At 44.1% G+C, this 17,597-nt stretch overlaps 1 protein-coding gene across 1 annotated transcript in view; it reads right to left on the bottom strand.

The window, feature by feature from the left end:
* Nucleotides 1-814: 814 nt before the first annotated feature.
* Nucleotides 815-17,597, bottom strand: part of trpm3 (transient receptor potential cation channel, subfamily M, member 3) — a 113,441-nt gene continuing 96,658 nt past the window's right edge. The window contains 10 exon segments of the mRNA XM_063897667.1: nucleotides 815-2,466; nucleotides 2,705-2,837; nucleotides 3,007-3,150; nucleotides 3,153-3,199; nucleotides 5,256-5,406; nucleotides 7,580-7,754; nucleotides 8,889-9,140; nucleotides 9,681-9,809; nucleotides 12,813-12,953; nucleotides 15,429-15,632. Coding sequence (XP_063753737.1) covers nucleotides 852-2,466; nucleotides 2,705-2,837; nucleotides 3,007-3,150; nucleotides 3,153-3,199; nucleotides 5,256-5,406; nucleotides 7,580-7,754; nucleotides 8,889-9,140; nucleotides 9,681-9,809; nucleotides 12,813-12,953; nucleotides 15,429-15,632 — 2,991 coding nt within the window. The 3' untranslated portion in view covers nucleotides 815-851.

Raw genomic sequence — 17,597 nt, 5'->3', positions numbered from 1 at the left:
TCCTTTCGTTTACTTTCCTGGATTCATGCCTGGACATCAGATGTAAGTGGCTACTGCGCATCCATCCTGCTGACACCTGACCATGACAGGAGACAGATATAACCTTCTCAATGAACTATATTCAAACTATTTGGTGGATAAGTGGTGGTACGAAACGTAAGACAACTAAAGGAAAACTTGATATACCTTCAGAAAAAAGGTTTGAAAGGTGTATTTGTGTATCTAGAGGTAAGTTGTTGCCAAGTTACTGCAATTATTTCCAGTGCAACCAAGAGAGAAAATAGTTCCAGATGTTTCCAAAACACTTTCCTTTAGTGCTGGGGTCGTATAGAGTGGAGTGAGGATTATATGAAGAGAGGTTAATGTATTTAAAGCGAAAGTTCTGCGACGGTGATGACTATGCTGAGACAACAGAACGAGGTGTTTGCAGCTAGCAGTAAGTTTACTGTCCGTGATGCACGGGACTGATGTGTGATGCAAAACAGTGACATGACTACTGGATGTAAGGTTGGTGGGTGGAAGACATACAGTACAAATACACCTTCCATTGCAAAAACACCCCATAGAGAGTTACTTAGCTACAAGAGGAGGTAAAAACTACTCTAGATTCATAGCTCTTGGTTTTTGACTGGTGTACAGCAGGACCCCTACATCTCCCCTCTGTCCCCCCTGGCACCTGATCCAGAGTAGAGTTGCCCTTCAGCACTGAATTTGAATAAACTTTTATCATCTTTTCTAACCTAAAACATAAGTGAAAAATCTGTAGATCAGCATCTGTGGGCAACTCCACTCTGCTTTCAGTCCCCCCCCCCGGTCCTGTCAGTGTGTGAGTGTGCTGACCAGGGTTCTTGTCACGTGTAGTTTTGTCTATCGAAGCTGCGGAATGCTGAGGGCGTGGCCAGCTTCCTCATGGAGAGTGTGTCAGTCTTGGCTGCTTCAGGTCGTGCTCCAGACTTGCTCCTGAGGAAGGGGTTTCTGGTTCCTGCCAGACCCCGGCCCCCCGGCCCAGGCCCCCTGTCTGCCCCCAGAACCGGTCCCCTCTCCATCCTCTCACTCACCGACAGGCTCTTCCGGTGAGGAGGGGCCAGCGTGAGGGAAGGATGGGAGTCGTCTGAGGAGCAGCTGTTTGCTCGCTCAAGCCTCGAGTAGGGGGAGCAGAGAGGGGCCCCACTGGGCCCATCAAGGCCCCCTAGACGAGGGGTATCAGGGGTCGGAAGCAGGTCCTCAGGGTCCTCTGGATCTGACTCTGTGTGGCTAAGCTCTGCCTCTCTCTCTGGGTGAGCGGAAGCAATTTCTGACGGCTTATCAAAGGGGAAGGAGGTGGATCCTCCTGGGGAGTGAGAGCGTTCTACAGGAGTGTATGGAGAGGAGACACAGCGCGTGTCGATGCAGTCAGTGATGCTGGTGTACTCCGTCGCCTTCACCTGGACCCCCGCCCCAAGGCCGCCGTAGCAGCCTCGGGATGTGAACATGAGGCTGTGTGACTTGACCAGAGGGGGCTCGTCAAGGAAGGATGTTCCTGCTGCTGAGAGGTAGCGGCTGCTCTTAGAGCGCTCCAGCAGCCCTGCTGAGGGAGGGGGGGATGGATCCATGTCCCAGGAGGATGTGTGGTCTGGTAAGAGGTGGGCTGAGCACAAGGACAAATCAGCAGCTGCACTGTCGTCAAACATGGCTCCAGTCATTCCGCTGGTGCCTACTCCACCCTCCGAGTGCCTGTCGCCCATACCGCTGGTAGCGGCGCTGCCAAAGTCCCGGCCTCCCGGCAGCATCGTCTCCATGGTATCCGACTGCAGCGAGCAGTCTCTCTGGAGCGTCGGGATCATTCGGAGAGGATCCAGAAAGACTTCTGCAGGCCCCACCTCCTCAGAAGTTGAGACATAGATATCGATGCATGATGATGGACGGTGCTGCTGGGAGACCGACAGCGTGGCCAGGGGGAGGGGCTTAGACTCCTTGGCGGCAGTACCTGAGGACACTGATTGTGAGCTGTTGGCTCGATGGAGACTGAGCGAGCGCTCTTTGAAGAAGCTCTCAGCGCGCTCGGCTCTACTTCCACGCTCACCACCACGGCCGACATAAAACGAGTGGCTGCGTGTCCGTGCGGCCATGGCAGTGGGAGAGGGAGGGGACATGGAGCCCTCCGCTGTTCCCTCCAGTGCCTCCTGCAGGCGGTAGCTGTTCCCCTCTGTGCTGTTGAAGCTGCTTTGACGCAGGATGTATGCTGTTTCCGGGCACTCACCCTGGCGTAGTACATATGCAGAGTCCGTGCAGTCAGAGGAAGTCCGGGATCGTACTTTGGTGACCACCTCCCCGCGCTCCACACCTGTCACCCGTTCCAGCGCTACGGCGATTCTACCAATGAGTTCCTCCATTTGGGCCAGACGGATATCAACGGTCTGCAGCGAGGCCTTCATGAAGTGTTCTCTCTCATTGACTTCTTCCAGACGCATAGCCATATTCTCCACCCTGGTGGAGCAGAGAAGAAAGGAATTAAAAAACATTAAGAGCACTGGAGAGGGGAGAAGAGCAGGGAAGAATTTGGGAGAATTTGTCCCAGATTTGTTTTTTCGATTATATTTCTGCAGTTGAAATATGGACTAAAACATCTCCTGTCTACCCGATAAACAGAGTACTGGACTCAGTCATACACCAATTTCCCACAGACTGAAAGGTAGAACGCAGACAGAGGTTTACTGTTTCCGACCTTTCAGAAGTCACTCTGATCCTCTCATCGTTGGAGGAGTGGAAGCGGTCATCCTTCTCTCTGAAATACTCCTCTATGCACTGCTCCTCAAAGTCGTGGACCTTCTTCAGCTCATCCTCAGTGATGAAAAGTTCTGTGGATGAAAGGGTTTGAGGACGTAATTATGCTAGTGTCCTGAATAAGAGTATAATAGCAAAAGATCTTAACCTTTAAATAGCACTGCGCTAAAAACAGAACAAACGCACTGAAAATGATTCAGAGTGATGTGAATGAATAACTCTGATTGTTTATCTGCCACTCACTCAGTCCATAGTCCCTCTCGTCGTCGTCGTGCTTGCGCCAGCGGCAACACAGATGCTTTAGGACCATGGTGATGTGACTGAAGATGATGAGGGGGGGAGGAAGGACCGGGCGCTCGTGGAAGGTCATGATGAGCTGGTAGCGCTGAACTTCCACACCTGGTTGGAGATGGACTTCACCTCGAAAAATGTATTGCTATGATGACAGACAAAGACAGAGGGAAGACATATTACATCGACTGAAAGCTAAAATAAACTGAATCAGTGACAACCACATTGAACACGGAGTATATAGAGAAAGATCCAACATGCTAAATGATTTCTGTAATGTGTTATGATATTAAACCTTCGATTGAACCGTCTTCCATTGGGCTGTTTTTGTTAACTACCCTGACAAACGTGCAGAAGAGGATGATCGTTCCTGCTGCATGGATTATTCAGAGGCACATTAACAGATCATTAGCACGGTAATGTCTCTGCGAAAGAATCTCCGTCTCGTTGTTTTAATAAAAATAGTTAACAGCCTCTAATGAGTGTGGCTTTACAGATTCCCAGAAACAAACTGCTGTCATCTAAAAGTCTAAAAGAAAAGAAGCCATGTTGATTAAACACTGTGAAGCGGAAAAATAACACCACTTTGTAACGGTTCGACCTAATATTCCTCCCTGAAACACGCAAAAATATAATCGGCTCACCCAGTTATATCTCTGTAAATGAGTGCGACTGTGAGTGCGCTCAACGTAACTATTATTCCCAGACTCACCCTTTTTCTCTGTTAATGCCGAAAACGATGAACAGGTAAAAGCAGTCAGATATAAAACCTAATATCACGGCTTCAGCTCCAATTAAATCCCACCAGCAGTATGAGGGAGAAGTACGACCTTACGTCTGGCTCCTATGTCAAAGTCTTTATTTCTAACACTACTTTCAGTCAGAAAACTCATGTGTTTCATTAATAAGTTTATTAGAAGCAGTATTCCGTTTGAGTTTGGCGTCTAGGCTCGGGCCTCATCACTCCACATGTTTACACAGAACATTGAGTGATGATTAGATAACTAACCCCCGAGGCTACAGGGGGAAGCTGGGGTGGTGGTTGGGCAGGCGAGCATCTCCAACGTGAACGCAGCAGCAGCAGCAGCAGCAGAAGCAGAAGCAGCAGCCGCCGCCGCAGCAGCAGCAGCAGCCGCCACCGCAGCAGCCGCCGCCGCAGCAGCAGCTGCCGCCGCAGCAGCAGCAGCAGCCGCCGCCGCAGCAGCAGCAGCAGCAGAAGCAGCAGCCGCCGCCGCCGCAGCAGCAGCAGCATGGAAGCAACAATAGCAGCAGCAGCATTAGCGAGGCAGTGGCAGGTAGTGGCGGGAAGCGAGGGGCGTTATAGGCGAATGTATCATCGGTGCTCGAGTTGACTGCCTGAACTAGCTCGCAGGCTTCGCCCCATAAATGGATACTGCCATGAGTAACATCGATGTCTTAGTGATACCCGAGTACAGGTACTTGTACTTCAGTTAAATATGTTCAGTTTATGCTGCTTTGTACTTATATTTTTCTGCACTTTGGAGGCAAATGTTTTACTTTTTACTCCACTACATTGATTTTACAGCTTTAGTTACTAATTACTTTGCAGAATTAGATTATTCATACAAAATATAAATCAGTTAATAAAGGTTTGATATCTTATTTTAGGTTAAGCTGCCCAGTAGTATATAACACAATTCAAATTATCCAAATGATCCCCACCAAGTGCACCAATAACATTTCCATAATCTAATATGTGATTCTGAAATGGGTCAGACTGCATGATTCATACTTTAACTTGTGGTAGTTTAATTATATTTTGATGGTAAAGCTTTTGTACTTTGAGCATGGCTTTAATTGCATGAGTTTAACAGAGTGTAGGAGCTATATGTATATTCTCTGTGGTTTTATTAATCATGAGGTATATAGCTGTTATTATTGTTGGCCGGCGTGCAATTACCTTGCCCACAGAGGGTTTTGTAGGACAGAGATGCAAACTATTCTTTAAAACGCAACTTCTATCACAGTTTCCACATTGATCACCGGAGCAGATTTTTATATTTTTAAGTGTTTTCTTGCTTTCTGTCTTTGTCACAGCTTTTTTGGACTGCCTGAAGCCACAACAATGAGTTATCAAACACTGTAGTATTGCTACTGTCACTTAATTAAAAGGCCAGAGTACTTATTCCACCTCAGGTGTGTAAATGTGTAGAAGTAAAATGAAGAGAGGGTGTACGTACTTGAACACGGCTATGAGGAGGTTGACCAGCAGTATGTTGGCCACCAGCAGGTAGCAGGCCATGATGGCTGGGACGATCCAGGCCCCCGTCTTACAGGGAGGCAGGGCCACCACCCCCCCATCCTCTGTAGTGATGTTCTGCCCACAGGGGGCTGCCCGGCGCAACAAAACAAACACACACATACAAGTTAATACAAGGTTTACTTCATCTGTAGACTTGAATCCGTCATGAGTTATATTTTGGTAGGAGTTGTGTAGATGCACAACAAATTAGAAAGACATGCAGAAACACAGTATGACACAAACAGAAGACAAAGAATATTGTTAAAGGAAGTGATAATAAAAGCAAATTAAAATACATTAACATAACCCATTAAAGCACATTCTGTACACCGGCTTACAAGACACACAAAGGGACAAGCAGACCTGAAAATACCAAACAAAATGCAGAATTATATCGTTTGCAAACAAACAAGAAGCATATTGAGTCTTTATGCTTCTTAAAAAAAAGGACAGGGAAGAGTGGACACTATAATGAAAGGGCTCATGTTCAGAAATGTGCATCTGAAAGAAAATACACAAAAATACATTCATCATGTCTCATCACAAGTTGTGTTTACCAATATATTAAACATGTAGCGGATGTTTCAAATATATTGCCACATATGCGTGCCATAGCTTCATTCAGCAATGGTTGACTGCTTTGAATTGATTGAAATGTATTTAGGATACATAGTATGTTTTTTCCAACTGTGATGGTTCAGTTGCTGCGGCTTATCTGGGGAACATTCAGCGTTTGGTTCTTGGTTGGTTTGCCTTTTTATATCCATTCTAGTCACACTCATCATTGCTTGATGTTCAATTGTTTCACACAATGCAGCCCAAAGACAGAGAACTGAAGTAATTTTTCTACTTTTTTTTTTAAATGTTCACCTTGGAAAAATTTGGATTGAAAACTCTGACAACTGAACCACGTGAAAAAACAGATTACAGATGATGGAGGGTGGCTGGTTAAAATATTCTGGTGTGTGTATGTATGTGTTTTTATTCTGTCAATCGAATGCTCACTAATATTAAATGTTGGCTGTATTGTTAGAAATATTTTGGCAATGTTGCGATGGCTCCTGTGAGAAGCTGAGCCGGCGTAAAGAGGGAGGGTGACATGATTTGTGTGACAGACGGTGTTATCATGGCAGGGTCACTTCCTCAAATGAAACTAACTAGAAGTCAATAAACAAAATGAGTAGAAGAAACATCAAGGGAATATCAAAATGTGAAACTTTGATAGTTCCTCTTGATGTGACGACGAAGAGCATATCAATATCAGGACACATTTGAAGAACGCTTCTGCCATGTAACAGTGCCATTTGTCAGCCAGTGCCAAAATTAGTCAGGGTAAAGTTCCTTACGAGATATAGCCTTAGGTCAAGCTCCTGCTAGGTCAATTTGGAAAGGCAGCCTCATTTAGTAAGGATTTTATTACATTTGAACGCTCTTAAAGAAAAGAAATAGATACAGTAGCTGACCCAAGAAACCAATCACATGAGGGCAACTTTAACCTCAGAGCGCGGAGCCGCATGCACACTTTTGTCTCAAGTGGCCTCTAGTGGTGGGAGTGGGCATGACATGGTGGTAATGTGGGGACGATGAAGGAGAGGTGGATAGGTAGATGTGATTAAAATTGAAGTCTATATCTTTTGAATTACTGGGGGTTTGACTGCACTGGGGAAAGTTGGATGGACCACTACTACGCCAGGTTCCGTAAGTTCGCAAGTAATTTGAAGACAGCCAGGGTTTTTCATTCAGCCTTTGCTTTAACTTCCTACTATGCATATCTGAAACAAAGAATGAAAACATTATTTCAGATCTCTTCTCTTTGGGCCACTCCTCACATTATGTACACACCATCATATTTACACCCATACAGAAAAACAGAGAAGCACACATCCCACTCTCTCAGGACATTGTCTCCCGGACAATTTATTGAGTCACTTATTGAGTCTACATGATACAACATAATGTAGAGACACAAAAAACATTAGAGACAAACGGACAGTAACACTAATGTCCCAATGTAAGAAGCTGAATAACTTAAAAAGGATTCTCTTGTCATGGTGATGTGGAAGCAACATTTATCAAGAGTTTCCCTATAATCAATATGAAGCTGTGTTTTAATATGTGTTTTATGTGGACCTGTTGAGGAATCAGTGAACATTTAAGGCGCGTTTTCGGCCACATTGCTTTCATCAGTCAGGAAATGTTCTCCCCCTAATTAACCAAAAATAAGTTTATTCAAGAGCGCTGAAACTCTCGCCCTGAACTTACGGTCAATCTGGTCGGCAAACACCTCTCCATAAATCATCCAGTAAGGCATGAAGAAGATGTTCCTAGCTAGCATCCAGGACGGGTCTTCATTGGGGTTGAGGATGGCCTGACGCGCCACACCGAAACTCATCAGCACCACCAACATGATGATGACGAAATACATCATGTCGATCATCTAACAGAGGGAGGGGGGAGGGAGGAGGAGCGTCAGAGAGAGGAGGGAATGGGAGAAGAGGAGAATGTTTATAGGAAAAAAATCCATTTGAATGTGAAGTAGTAATGAGGCAAAACAAGAAAGCAAGGAGTGAGCGTGCTGCTCTATTAAAACTGGAGAAGCATTAAGAAAACTATGACGATTGATGGTGTGGATTAGCATTTTGTGATTACTAACCCTCTCAAGAGTCTTGGTTGGTCAATCAAACTTCAATTCTAGTTTGCTCATTTGACTCAAAATCCAAATGTGCTTAATTTAGATTAATCCCAGATGATGAATTTGCTTCTAATGTTCAGACGCTGACGCTTTAATCCAAGGCCATAATACACAATTCAATACCGTAGACATGCCAACAGGTGTGCTATCTTTCACAAGGACACTTTGACACTGCAGGGACTGAGGATTGAAGCACTAATCCTGTAATTGGTGGCACTCATTTCCCCCCTGATCCGACCTTTATTTACATTACATTATCTTCTGTGTGTTGTTTTAGATTACACGTGTCATGCATTGTCTTTTCCAGGGAGCTGAAACACACTCATTTAGTGAAACAAAAGCACTCATTAGATCTTGTTTTGTTGTGATGAATATGAGTGGATAAGGCCTGAAAGTAAGCTGAACATTTCTACTGTTATTCAAAATGCCTGTATTCATCACTTCTCTGAACGGCTCGGACTTCAAATATGCTGATGCTGCTGCAACATTTTCGATGCCAATTATCGGACTAAGTCGTTGCATCCACCCCTCCCTAACCCTTCTCTCATTTAAATTGCTGATTTTCATATCAAAGAGTATTTACGACCAGTGGTGCACAGCCCGTGTAAAAAACATCAGACGGGTACAAAGCCGAGCCTTTGATCACCTTTCTTGTTTTGTCTACATGTATGTATCAGAGGCTCTGATCTTGCGCTCTTTGAGATGAACAATCGCGTTTACAGGCACAGACACTCTAATAGGACTCACCCTGCACAGCACATATAAACAAAAGTAATTATGGGACTCTCAAATCAGTATGGATCGTGTGGAGAAGAAATCAGACATAATGGGGAGAGGAAGTATGGCAGACATCTAGATAAAACAAACACCGTCCCTCACCATCTTGCCAATCATCATAACGTAGGGTCCCAGGTACTTATTGACCCCGAAGATGTCCAGCAGCCGGATGTACCAGTAGATGATGTTGACGCAGTAGATGACCCGCCCGTAGCTCATGAGCGGCGGCTCCTGGAGACGCAGAACCATGCCCACGGAGAATATGAGGATGGCCATGAGGTCCGTGATGTTCCAGTACTCCTGAAGCCACACCTTCACCTTCTGGAGCAGCTTCCCCGGCTCTGACATCAGGATCTGGGAGAGGGTCAGAGGGGGAATTAGCACAGAAAACAAAGGAAGATGTGGTTGTAAATGCAAAATTGTAAGGGCAGAACAGAAGAAATGTAGAGTGGTGATGCAATATATAATGACTACCATAAGAGGGCAGTATGACTTTGACAATCCGGGCAGATTGAGAGGCAATGTTGTTCAGCTGAGAATGATGTGCCACAATGATTAATGCATTTCATACACTTACAGTACAAACACGGCTTCAGAGAGAGGCTGAACTGTCTCATATGGCTGCCTGTTGGTATTTTCTATTTACCCTTTCTATTCTTTATTTGTTTTCCCTCCGTCTCCTGCCTTTAATTCCACCTGAGTTCATTTCTCTCTGCCCTTGACTATTTGTTTGCTTCCCTTTCAAAGGTTGCACAACAATCTAGAGCTGCTTTTATAATATGGAGAAAAATGCTTAGCCTCTGCCCTTCACCACAGGAGTGGATTGTGTCTTTAGTTCAGATGGTATCGGTGGATAATTGTATGGGAAAAATACTTGTGTTAGAATCTGTTTACCTCTCTCATCTTCTCAATGCCGTTGGTGAAGATGTAAGCGATGACGATCCACTCCTGAGTAGAGGGCCACAGGTCCATCTTCACTAGCACAATGTAGTTGAACAACATCAGGTAGCCCACATATGCCATCTACGGAAAAAAACCCACAGCAGAGGGAGATCAGCGGGGACACATTTCTGCTTTCCCCCACAACAGCACACTGTACCTTGATACAGTTCAGACAAACACACTGACTCAAAAGATTATATAGTGAACGATTGAGCCTCATTACAACATTCTTTAATGTAGTTTTTTAGAAGATGTGGTTTGACATCAGGAGACTGGATATATGTATTGGCCGGAAATGTCCATTATGTGTCTCTTGTGATGTTTATGTGTCTCCTTAAGTATCCTAATCCATAACTGTACATCACAAGTTGATTTGATTTTGTATTCAAAACATGAACCTGCAAATGATCTAATTGTGTAATGTCAAGTAATTGTAGTGATGAAAAAGTACATACAGTATTTCCTTATGAATTGTATTCATGTAAGTACCGTAAAATGCACTAAAGTATAGTTATTTAGTGAATGATTGAGCCTCATTACAACTTCCTTTAATGCAGTTTTTTTGGACATGTGGTATCAGGACACCGGATATATCACTTGGCCTGGAAATGTCCATTAAGTGTCTCCTGTGGCTCTCTATTTAAATCCATGTCAGCTGTCCACTTTTCCTGCACTTACAGTACTTGTACACTTTGGGTCATCATGATCAAAGCCATATATATATGTTTTCATTGAGAAGTTCAGAAAATACTGGCTTTCAATCAGATGTATAACATTTTGTATTCAGCGATTGGTAGTAGCACCCACTGAGAACTTCTAAACTGCATGAATCATTTATATTTTGGATACCGATGCAAAACTGACACAAGACAAAAAAGCTTTGAAATGTGTAAATTATAGAACAAAGCATCTACTACCAAACTGGGGATGGTGTCTCCTACAGCTTTAATCAAATATTTAAATCAAGTACGCTGTAAAGAGATTTGAATAATGTGGCTGTCAGTCCGTCCCACGTGCACAGATTGATGTGTGATAGCCCTCTACCATCTATATCAGTTTTGAATACAAAGCTGGCAAAGAGCACATTTTCCATCCTGAGAAAAACCCTGCATGTGTCCTACGAGTGCTGTAATGAAATTCACAGTAGAATAGTATTGTTTAACCTGGAGGGCAGGGGAGGAGAAGTGACGGGAGGAGGGAGACAGGGGGGGAGTAAATAACCAGAGAAGAGAAAAATGGGATGAAACAAAATGCGGTCAAAATATTTTCTCAGCATAAATAAACAGTGAAGTCCCTGCTGGTGCTGTTAGAGATGTTTTCACTGAAGGAGCCCGAGCTGGGGTATGGGAGGCAGAGTTCAGCTTATATAAAACATCTCGCTCACACGCACATACTGTACCAAACACAGGCCATACACACACTTCACAGACTCCTACAGAATGTAGATGAACAGTGCTGCAAAGAAACACAAATAGGTAAACACTAAATGTAGCCTGGGTGAGATAATAGATAAAGGATTATAATTAAAGATATTACCGAATAAATCACGTGGGGTTTAAGTTTACAATTTGTATTTTTATTCGGCTTTTTACTTTCTTTCAACTCATAGAGTGAATATAATTTGGACAATGCCAAAACAAGATATTTTTCTTTAATTCATATCCCTTGTCTGGGGTCAGTTATGTGATATAGAGCACAGTACACTTGTATACAGCTGATGTTTAGTTGTAAGTTGCTTTATTTAGTCGTAGGGTATTCTGTAATCGTTTACCCTAAACAGGTAAACATTGGTGGTAGCTACAGTATCTTATCCTCTGAATGCATCAACCCCATCCTCATCCAACTGCATTGGCTCCCCGTCCAATCCCGTTTCAACTTCAAAAACCTACTGCTCACCTACAAAGCCCTTCATAACCTGCCCCCCCCCCCCCACCCATCTGGCTGACCTTCTTCAGGAGTACAATCTCTTTTGTTCCCTCCGCTCATCCTCTGCTGGTCTGCTAACTGTCCCCACCCCACGCCTCGCCACCATGGGTGCCCGGGCATTTAGCTGCTCTGCTCCCAGACTCTGGAACTCCCTCCCCCCACACATCCGACAGTCTGACACAATCGCCATATTCAAATCCCAACTAAAAACCCACCTCTTCAAATCAGCTTACTCACTCTAGTGCTCCCCATCATCTGTTTCTGCTGGATAACCTGTCCCCGTGATTTGTGCTCACTTTGATTGTCCCCTCCATGATTTCCTGTTTGTGTTTTTATCCGGTTCTGTTGCCTCTTAGCATTTTTAACAAATTGTACGGTGTCCTTGGGTGTAATGAAAGGCTCCTAAAATAAAATGTATTATTATTATTAATAAACCAAACCCTTACACATCATCATTACAGTCTTAAGTAGGTTAATATCTATTATAAATAAGATGTTCTTATTGTGATTAGCTGGCACAAGTACCCATATCTTTAAGTTAAAGTAATAATACCACAGTCTTGAAATACTTACACGGCAAAGTCCTAAATTTAAAATGTTAGTCAAGAAAAGTACAAAAGTTTTAGCATCAAAATATACTTAAAGTACCAAAACTACAAATCTTAATTATGTAGAATGGGTGTACATTTGTTGAATAATATGTATTATATCACTGAATTATAATTAATGATCCATTAATGGAAAACTATTTTAATTTTGCCGTTAAGATGGAGATGGATTTAATGGGTTTTTAATGCACTTTCACTGCTGGCAATATGTCATGCCAAGTCATTAGGTGTGCCTTTGCTCTGTTATTTAAAACAACCCCTTTTTTTATGTTCTTCCAACCCCTTTTCCCTCCCTATACAGTCAGCCTGTACTTTCCTCACTATGTTGCTTCCATCAGGCTTCTCATCTCTCTCCCACTAAACTTTCACACCCGAGTCAAGCTGGGTAATGCACGGGTGGAACAGGAGGTTAATGACAAAAGAGGCACTGTAGCTGTAAAAGCTAACGGCAGGGAGCCAGTAATTGATGCCTCTGCAGAAACAAAGTGGGCACTGACACTGCCAACAGGAAGCGGAGCACGTAGGCGGTGTTTCTGAAGCCGACACTGACCGTATGGAACCAGAACTTGACGATGGGAGCGTTGTAGAACTCGTAGATCTTGCGTCCCAAGGGGATGAGGCGGTGGCGTTTCTGAACCTCCTCGACATCCTTCTTCCTGGATGTCTCCGTGGCTACGTTACCCAGCATCGCCTGGGCGGATGCAAACCAACAAGGAGCGAGGGAGGAGGGAGCGAAAGGTGTGAGGGATAAAGGCAGTCAGAGAGTGGGAAGAGGGAAGTGTGTCGGATTTTGGAAAGGAGGAAGAGGAGGAGGAGGAGGAGGAGGAGGAGATACAGAGACAGGATGGAGATCAGGACAAGTGTGTGGAAGGGAGAAGGTAGGAAGTTGAATAACAAAGAAAGAAAAAAGAAAGGAGAAGGGGGAGAGGGACAGCGTTACATTATGGCTACCGCACAGTTTTAACAATATAATCAAAGAAGCAAGCACAAGCAATGTCATCATTCCAAAATGTGAGATGTGTGTTTGAGGTGGAGTGTTGGGTGAAGGCCGGTAAACACAGGATGACGCGGACACGGACACTCATGGATTGTGTCTCAGACAACATTTACGAGACAGAAGAGAGACAATATAAGGACAGAAAGAGGACAGAAAAAAGGAGAAGACATAGATATCTCATTTCAATCTGTGACACATTTCCTAATCCATGAGAGGGGGTTCGGAGCCCGCTGTTGTTATGGGTCATGGTCAAAATGTCAAAGCAGCAGCAGACCTCTGAGGGAGATCAGTCATGTGTTTGTACTGTATGTCAAGAGTATAATGCCCAACAAAGGCAGAATGGAGTGGCTCTATATTTGATAAAGTCTGTATCTTGTATCACTTTCTATACGAACATATTATGCCACAGAATATATACTATAGCTACGCAAAAGGGACCTGAAAAACAAAGAAAAAGTATCTTCCCTGTTTACTGTAGTAACTCTGGCTTTGTAATCTGTGAGCTTTGGGACTGTAGTGCTCTCTACAAGAGATTTAATGTTGTTAAACACACTCTTCTGTATTGATTTAGGAGTTTTTCAAGTCTACGGCAATGGGTTTTGGGTGAAAAAACAATCTAAAAAGATCATTTGTTTCGCATTTTGCTGCATATTTGGAAAATTTAAACCCTTTCTTAACTTCACTGTTTATTTATTTCATTCTGCCTTTGTAGGGCACTATGGGGCAGATCTTGGCATAGATAAAATGTCTGAAAGTCGGTCCAAATATCTATGACGCACGATGGGGAGCTGGTTTAAGTTCCACTGAATGGCTATACTAGTGATCAAACCATTATTTTCTACAAACATGTGAAACATTTACAGCTACAGGTTTTGTCCAAGGCAAACACAGACAGGGCCTTCAAGGTGAACATATCCAGATGCCAGTGAGTAAGTCACTACTGTACCGAAACATGCACATTATCCATCAGTAAGTGGGCACAAGCGATTCCATTCCTCACAGAGTGAATCATCTAAAGCAACTGAGGATTAAACAATACAATCTCCCTCTGTGGTGTAGCAGTCTGTGTGTATCTGTATGAATCTCTGTGTGATTCATAGGAATCTGAAGGTGCATTTGTACAGTCAGAAGCAAGGGCAATATGAAGGGGCTCATTGCAAATGCATCCTCTGGCAGCAGGCTTCTTTGTTTAACACCACAATGCCTCAAGGACTGCATGTGTGAAATGGCCCATTTGCGCTGGCTTGCTGGCTGTGTTCAATGCAGATGGAGAGTATGTACAGAGGTGCGGAGAGGCGTTCAACTTCAGCTCAATCATTTAATGGGACAAGCTCAATCCAGTTCACGTTTTAAAATTGCCTTTAAAATAATAAGTCTTACTTTAAACACACAAACTGGATTTAGGTATGTTCGCCAGAAATGATTGGATTGAAATAGAACGAGTCCTGCTGTACATCCATTCTATGCAGATGGACCAACTCTTGCACTGTGAGCAGGGAGAAGGTGCTCAGACTCTGCATGATTTAAGCTCTGCAGCAGCAGGCGGACATGGTTATATAATGCAAAAGCCTGGGCCTCCCATGCTCAGCAGCCGACATGCTGAGTGGTATGCTGCAGCAAGCCATCATCATCATCATGGGAGAGAGTGGGGGGCAGCAATCGGCTAGCATATGGTACTGTACCTCAATCAGAACTGAGCTTGGAGAGAGGGAGAGAGAGAGAAAGAGCTACAGAGAAAAAGAGGGGGAGCTCAAAGCAAAAGAAACAAGAGGAGCGGAGGGAGAGGTGGGAGAAGAACAAGAGGGACGATAGCACAGGCAGAGAGATGTAGAGAAGGAGGTAGGTGGAAGAGGAAACACACAGGAGAGAACCCACAAGCGGCGACAGACTGAGACGCTACAACTCCACGACCATGTCTTAGCTGGGACGACGAGAAACAGGAAGGGCTGATTTGGCTGGTAAGGTCCAGGTGGCCAGAATAGAGAAACAAGTATGTGTGTGTGGAGAACTGTGCGCATCTCATCGTGGACAGAAACAACATAAAACTTGTCCACAAGAGATATTTACAAAGGAGACATAATCGGGGCTATGTGCTCAAAAATCAGTTTTATAATCTGACTGAATATGTGTACAGATTCTGAGATGCGGGGCTGAGGTGGGTTCTCTCACCACGGAGTTGTACTGCGCCTCACAGTAAGATCTTACTGTGAACTCCATGTCTTCATCCTCCTTCTCCTTGACCGGCTTCTCAGGCTCCTCCTCCTCCTTCTCCTGCAGGTAGGCCTCCTGATCCTGAGGCATGTAGGACATCTCGTCCTTGTTCTTGAACTCCAGACTCAGGATGGACGGCGGCAGAAGCAGCCCTAAGATTACCTGGGTGATGAGGAGGACAGGAAGTGGAGGTGGAAGAGATAAATGACACAAAGAGCCTTGGACAAAACAATTTTCATTATCAGACGGCAACACGCACGTGAAACACGCATAATAAATGTACCCTTGTGAACACCTTCCTTAATGCCCTGTCCTGCACATGGCTGAATGACAGAACTTTGGTGTTTAACAGCCAAGCAAAGGTTTTAATAGTGGAAGTCAATTACAAAAGCATTAGTCCAGACAGGCTGCAAGGTTGTGCATGGCCACGATGGATAAGAGAGAGACACACACACACACACACACACACACACACACACACACACACACACACACACACACACACACACACACACACACACACACACACACACACACACACACACACACACACACACACACACACACACACACACACACACACACACACACACACACACACACACTGATAACAGAGGCAGGCAGGCTGTAAAAACTCCAGACACATAGCACTCAAACAAGGAAGACAAGAGCGAGGGTTTCAACACGGTGAGAAGGTGGAAAACAAGGGACAGAATATGGAGAGCCGAGTAATTGAGTGTTGTCTAATCTCGGAAGCAGCTGTCTTTTATTTAGTACTGACATTTGACTGTTTCCATGGTTATTGACTCAGGAATTTAATGTTTATTTTACAGCATTCAAAGCATTAATGAATCTGAACAGAATCTGCTTTGTAAAGGTACAGTGTAGTAATCTAAACCTCAGCAGAGAATGAAGTGTGTTAAAATCCCAGCTTCCTTGTGTTTTTTTCTAAACGTTAATGTGTGAGTCTGTTTTTGTGAGCTCCACTGGCTAGCTATCCTACCTCGTTTACCTCGATTAACATATGATAGATGCATAACAGAAACCCCGAAGTTCCCCCTTCTGTTAACACTGTTAGCTCTTTCACTGTTGCCATTTTTCATGCTTTTCCAGCTGTTAGCATTAGCATAAATATAACTGTGTATGCATACTAGTTTGTGTGTGTGTGTGATGTGTGTGTGTGTGTGTGTGTGTGTGTGTGTGTGTGTGTGTGTGTGTGTGTGTGTGTGTGTGTGTGTGTGTGTGTGTGTGTGTGTGTGTGTGTGTGTGTGTACACCACTGGCTAGCTATACACTGTGTGCTCTTTCACTGTTGCCGTTGTTCATGCTGTTCCCATTAGCATAAATATGGCTGTGTGTGGATATGTGTGTGTGAGTGTGTGTGTGTGGCTGATTGGCTAGCTAAACTTGTGTTTAGACCAACACCAAAACACCAAACGCTTGTAGCCCTTTCTGAACTGTTTCCGTTGTTCATAGTGTACCCGCTGTTAGCATTAGCATCCATGATGACATGTAAAGAGCTGTCAGGAGACAATCCGTCAATCATATATGTGCTCTGAATTCTTTATAGATAACCTTTTAGCAGCTTAGGCTACTATAAATGGTAAGTTAAGCTTTGAAAATTGAGACTACTGACAAAATGATTGAATATGCAAAAAAAATAAATCAGGAAAATCGAAGAAGTTGGAAACCAGTGAGAAATCAAACTATAAGCACAGCACAGAAAGTGATGTATCAGCTTCTCCTGTCAACAGTCCTGTCGAAGGGTGGAAAGCAAACATGTCAGTAGTTTGTCATACTTGTTGAAGTGTTGTGAAGAAATCAATGCACTCCGCCTTTCGACACATAGCCTGTTTGCAGCCTCCAGTAACATGTTTTCATGCGAGTAAGCATGTATAGGTTGGATCACTGCCCTCACAACTGCAGCAGCTCAAAAGTGTGCACACATATTATCTTGACTACACTTTGACAATGTTATTTGCTGAATATCATGAACTCCCGGGGGCATCGAATCTTGTTTGTTCCACTTCCTTTCTTTGTTTCTGCTTCAATGAGCTTGCTTTAGCCGTGGCACTCTCTCCCTCCCTCCCTCCTGCAAAGGCCAAACCATACTTCAAGCTCTTGCAGT

The sequence above is a fragment of the Eleginops maclovinus genome, chromosome 12 (genome assembly GCF_036324505.1).
Source record: "Eleginops maclovinus isolate JMC-PN-2008 ecotype Puerto Natales chromosome 12, JC_Emac_rtc_rv5, whole genome shotgun sequence".
Taxonomy (NCBI): Eukaryota; Metazoa; Chordata; class Actinopteri; order Perciformes; family Eleginopidae; genus Eleginops; species Eleginops maclovinus.
The sequence above is the reverse complement of the archived record's forward strand: the minus strand, read 5'-3'. Positions and strand labels throughout refer to the sequence as shown.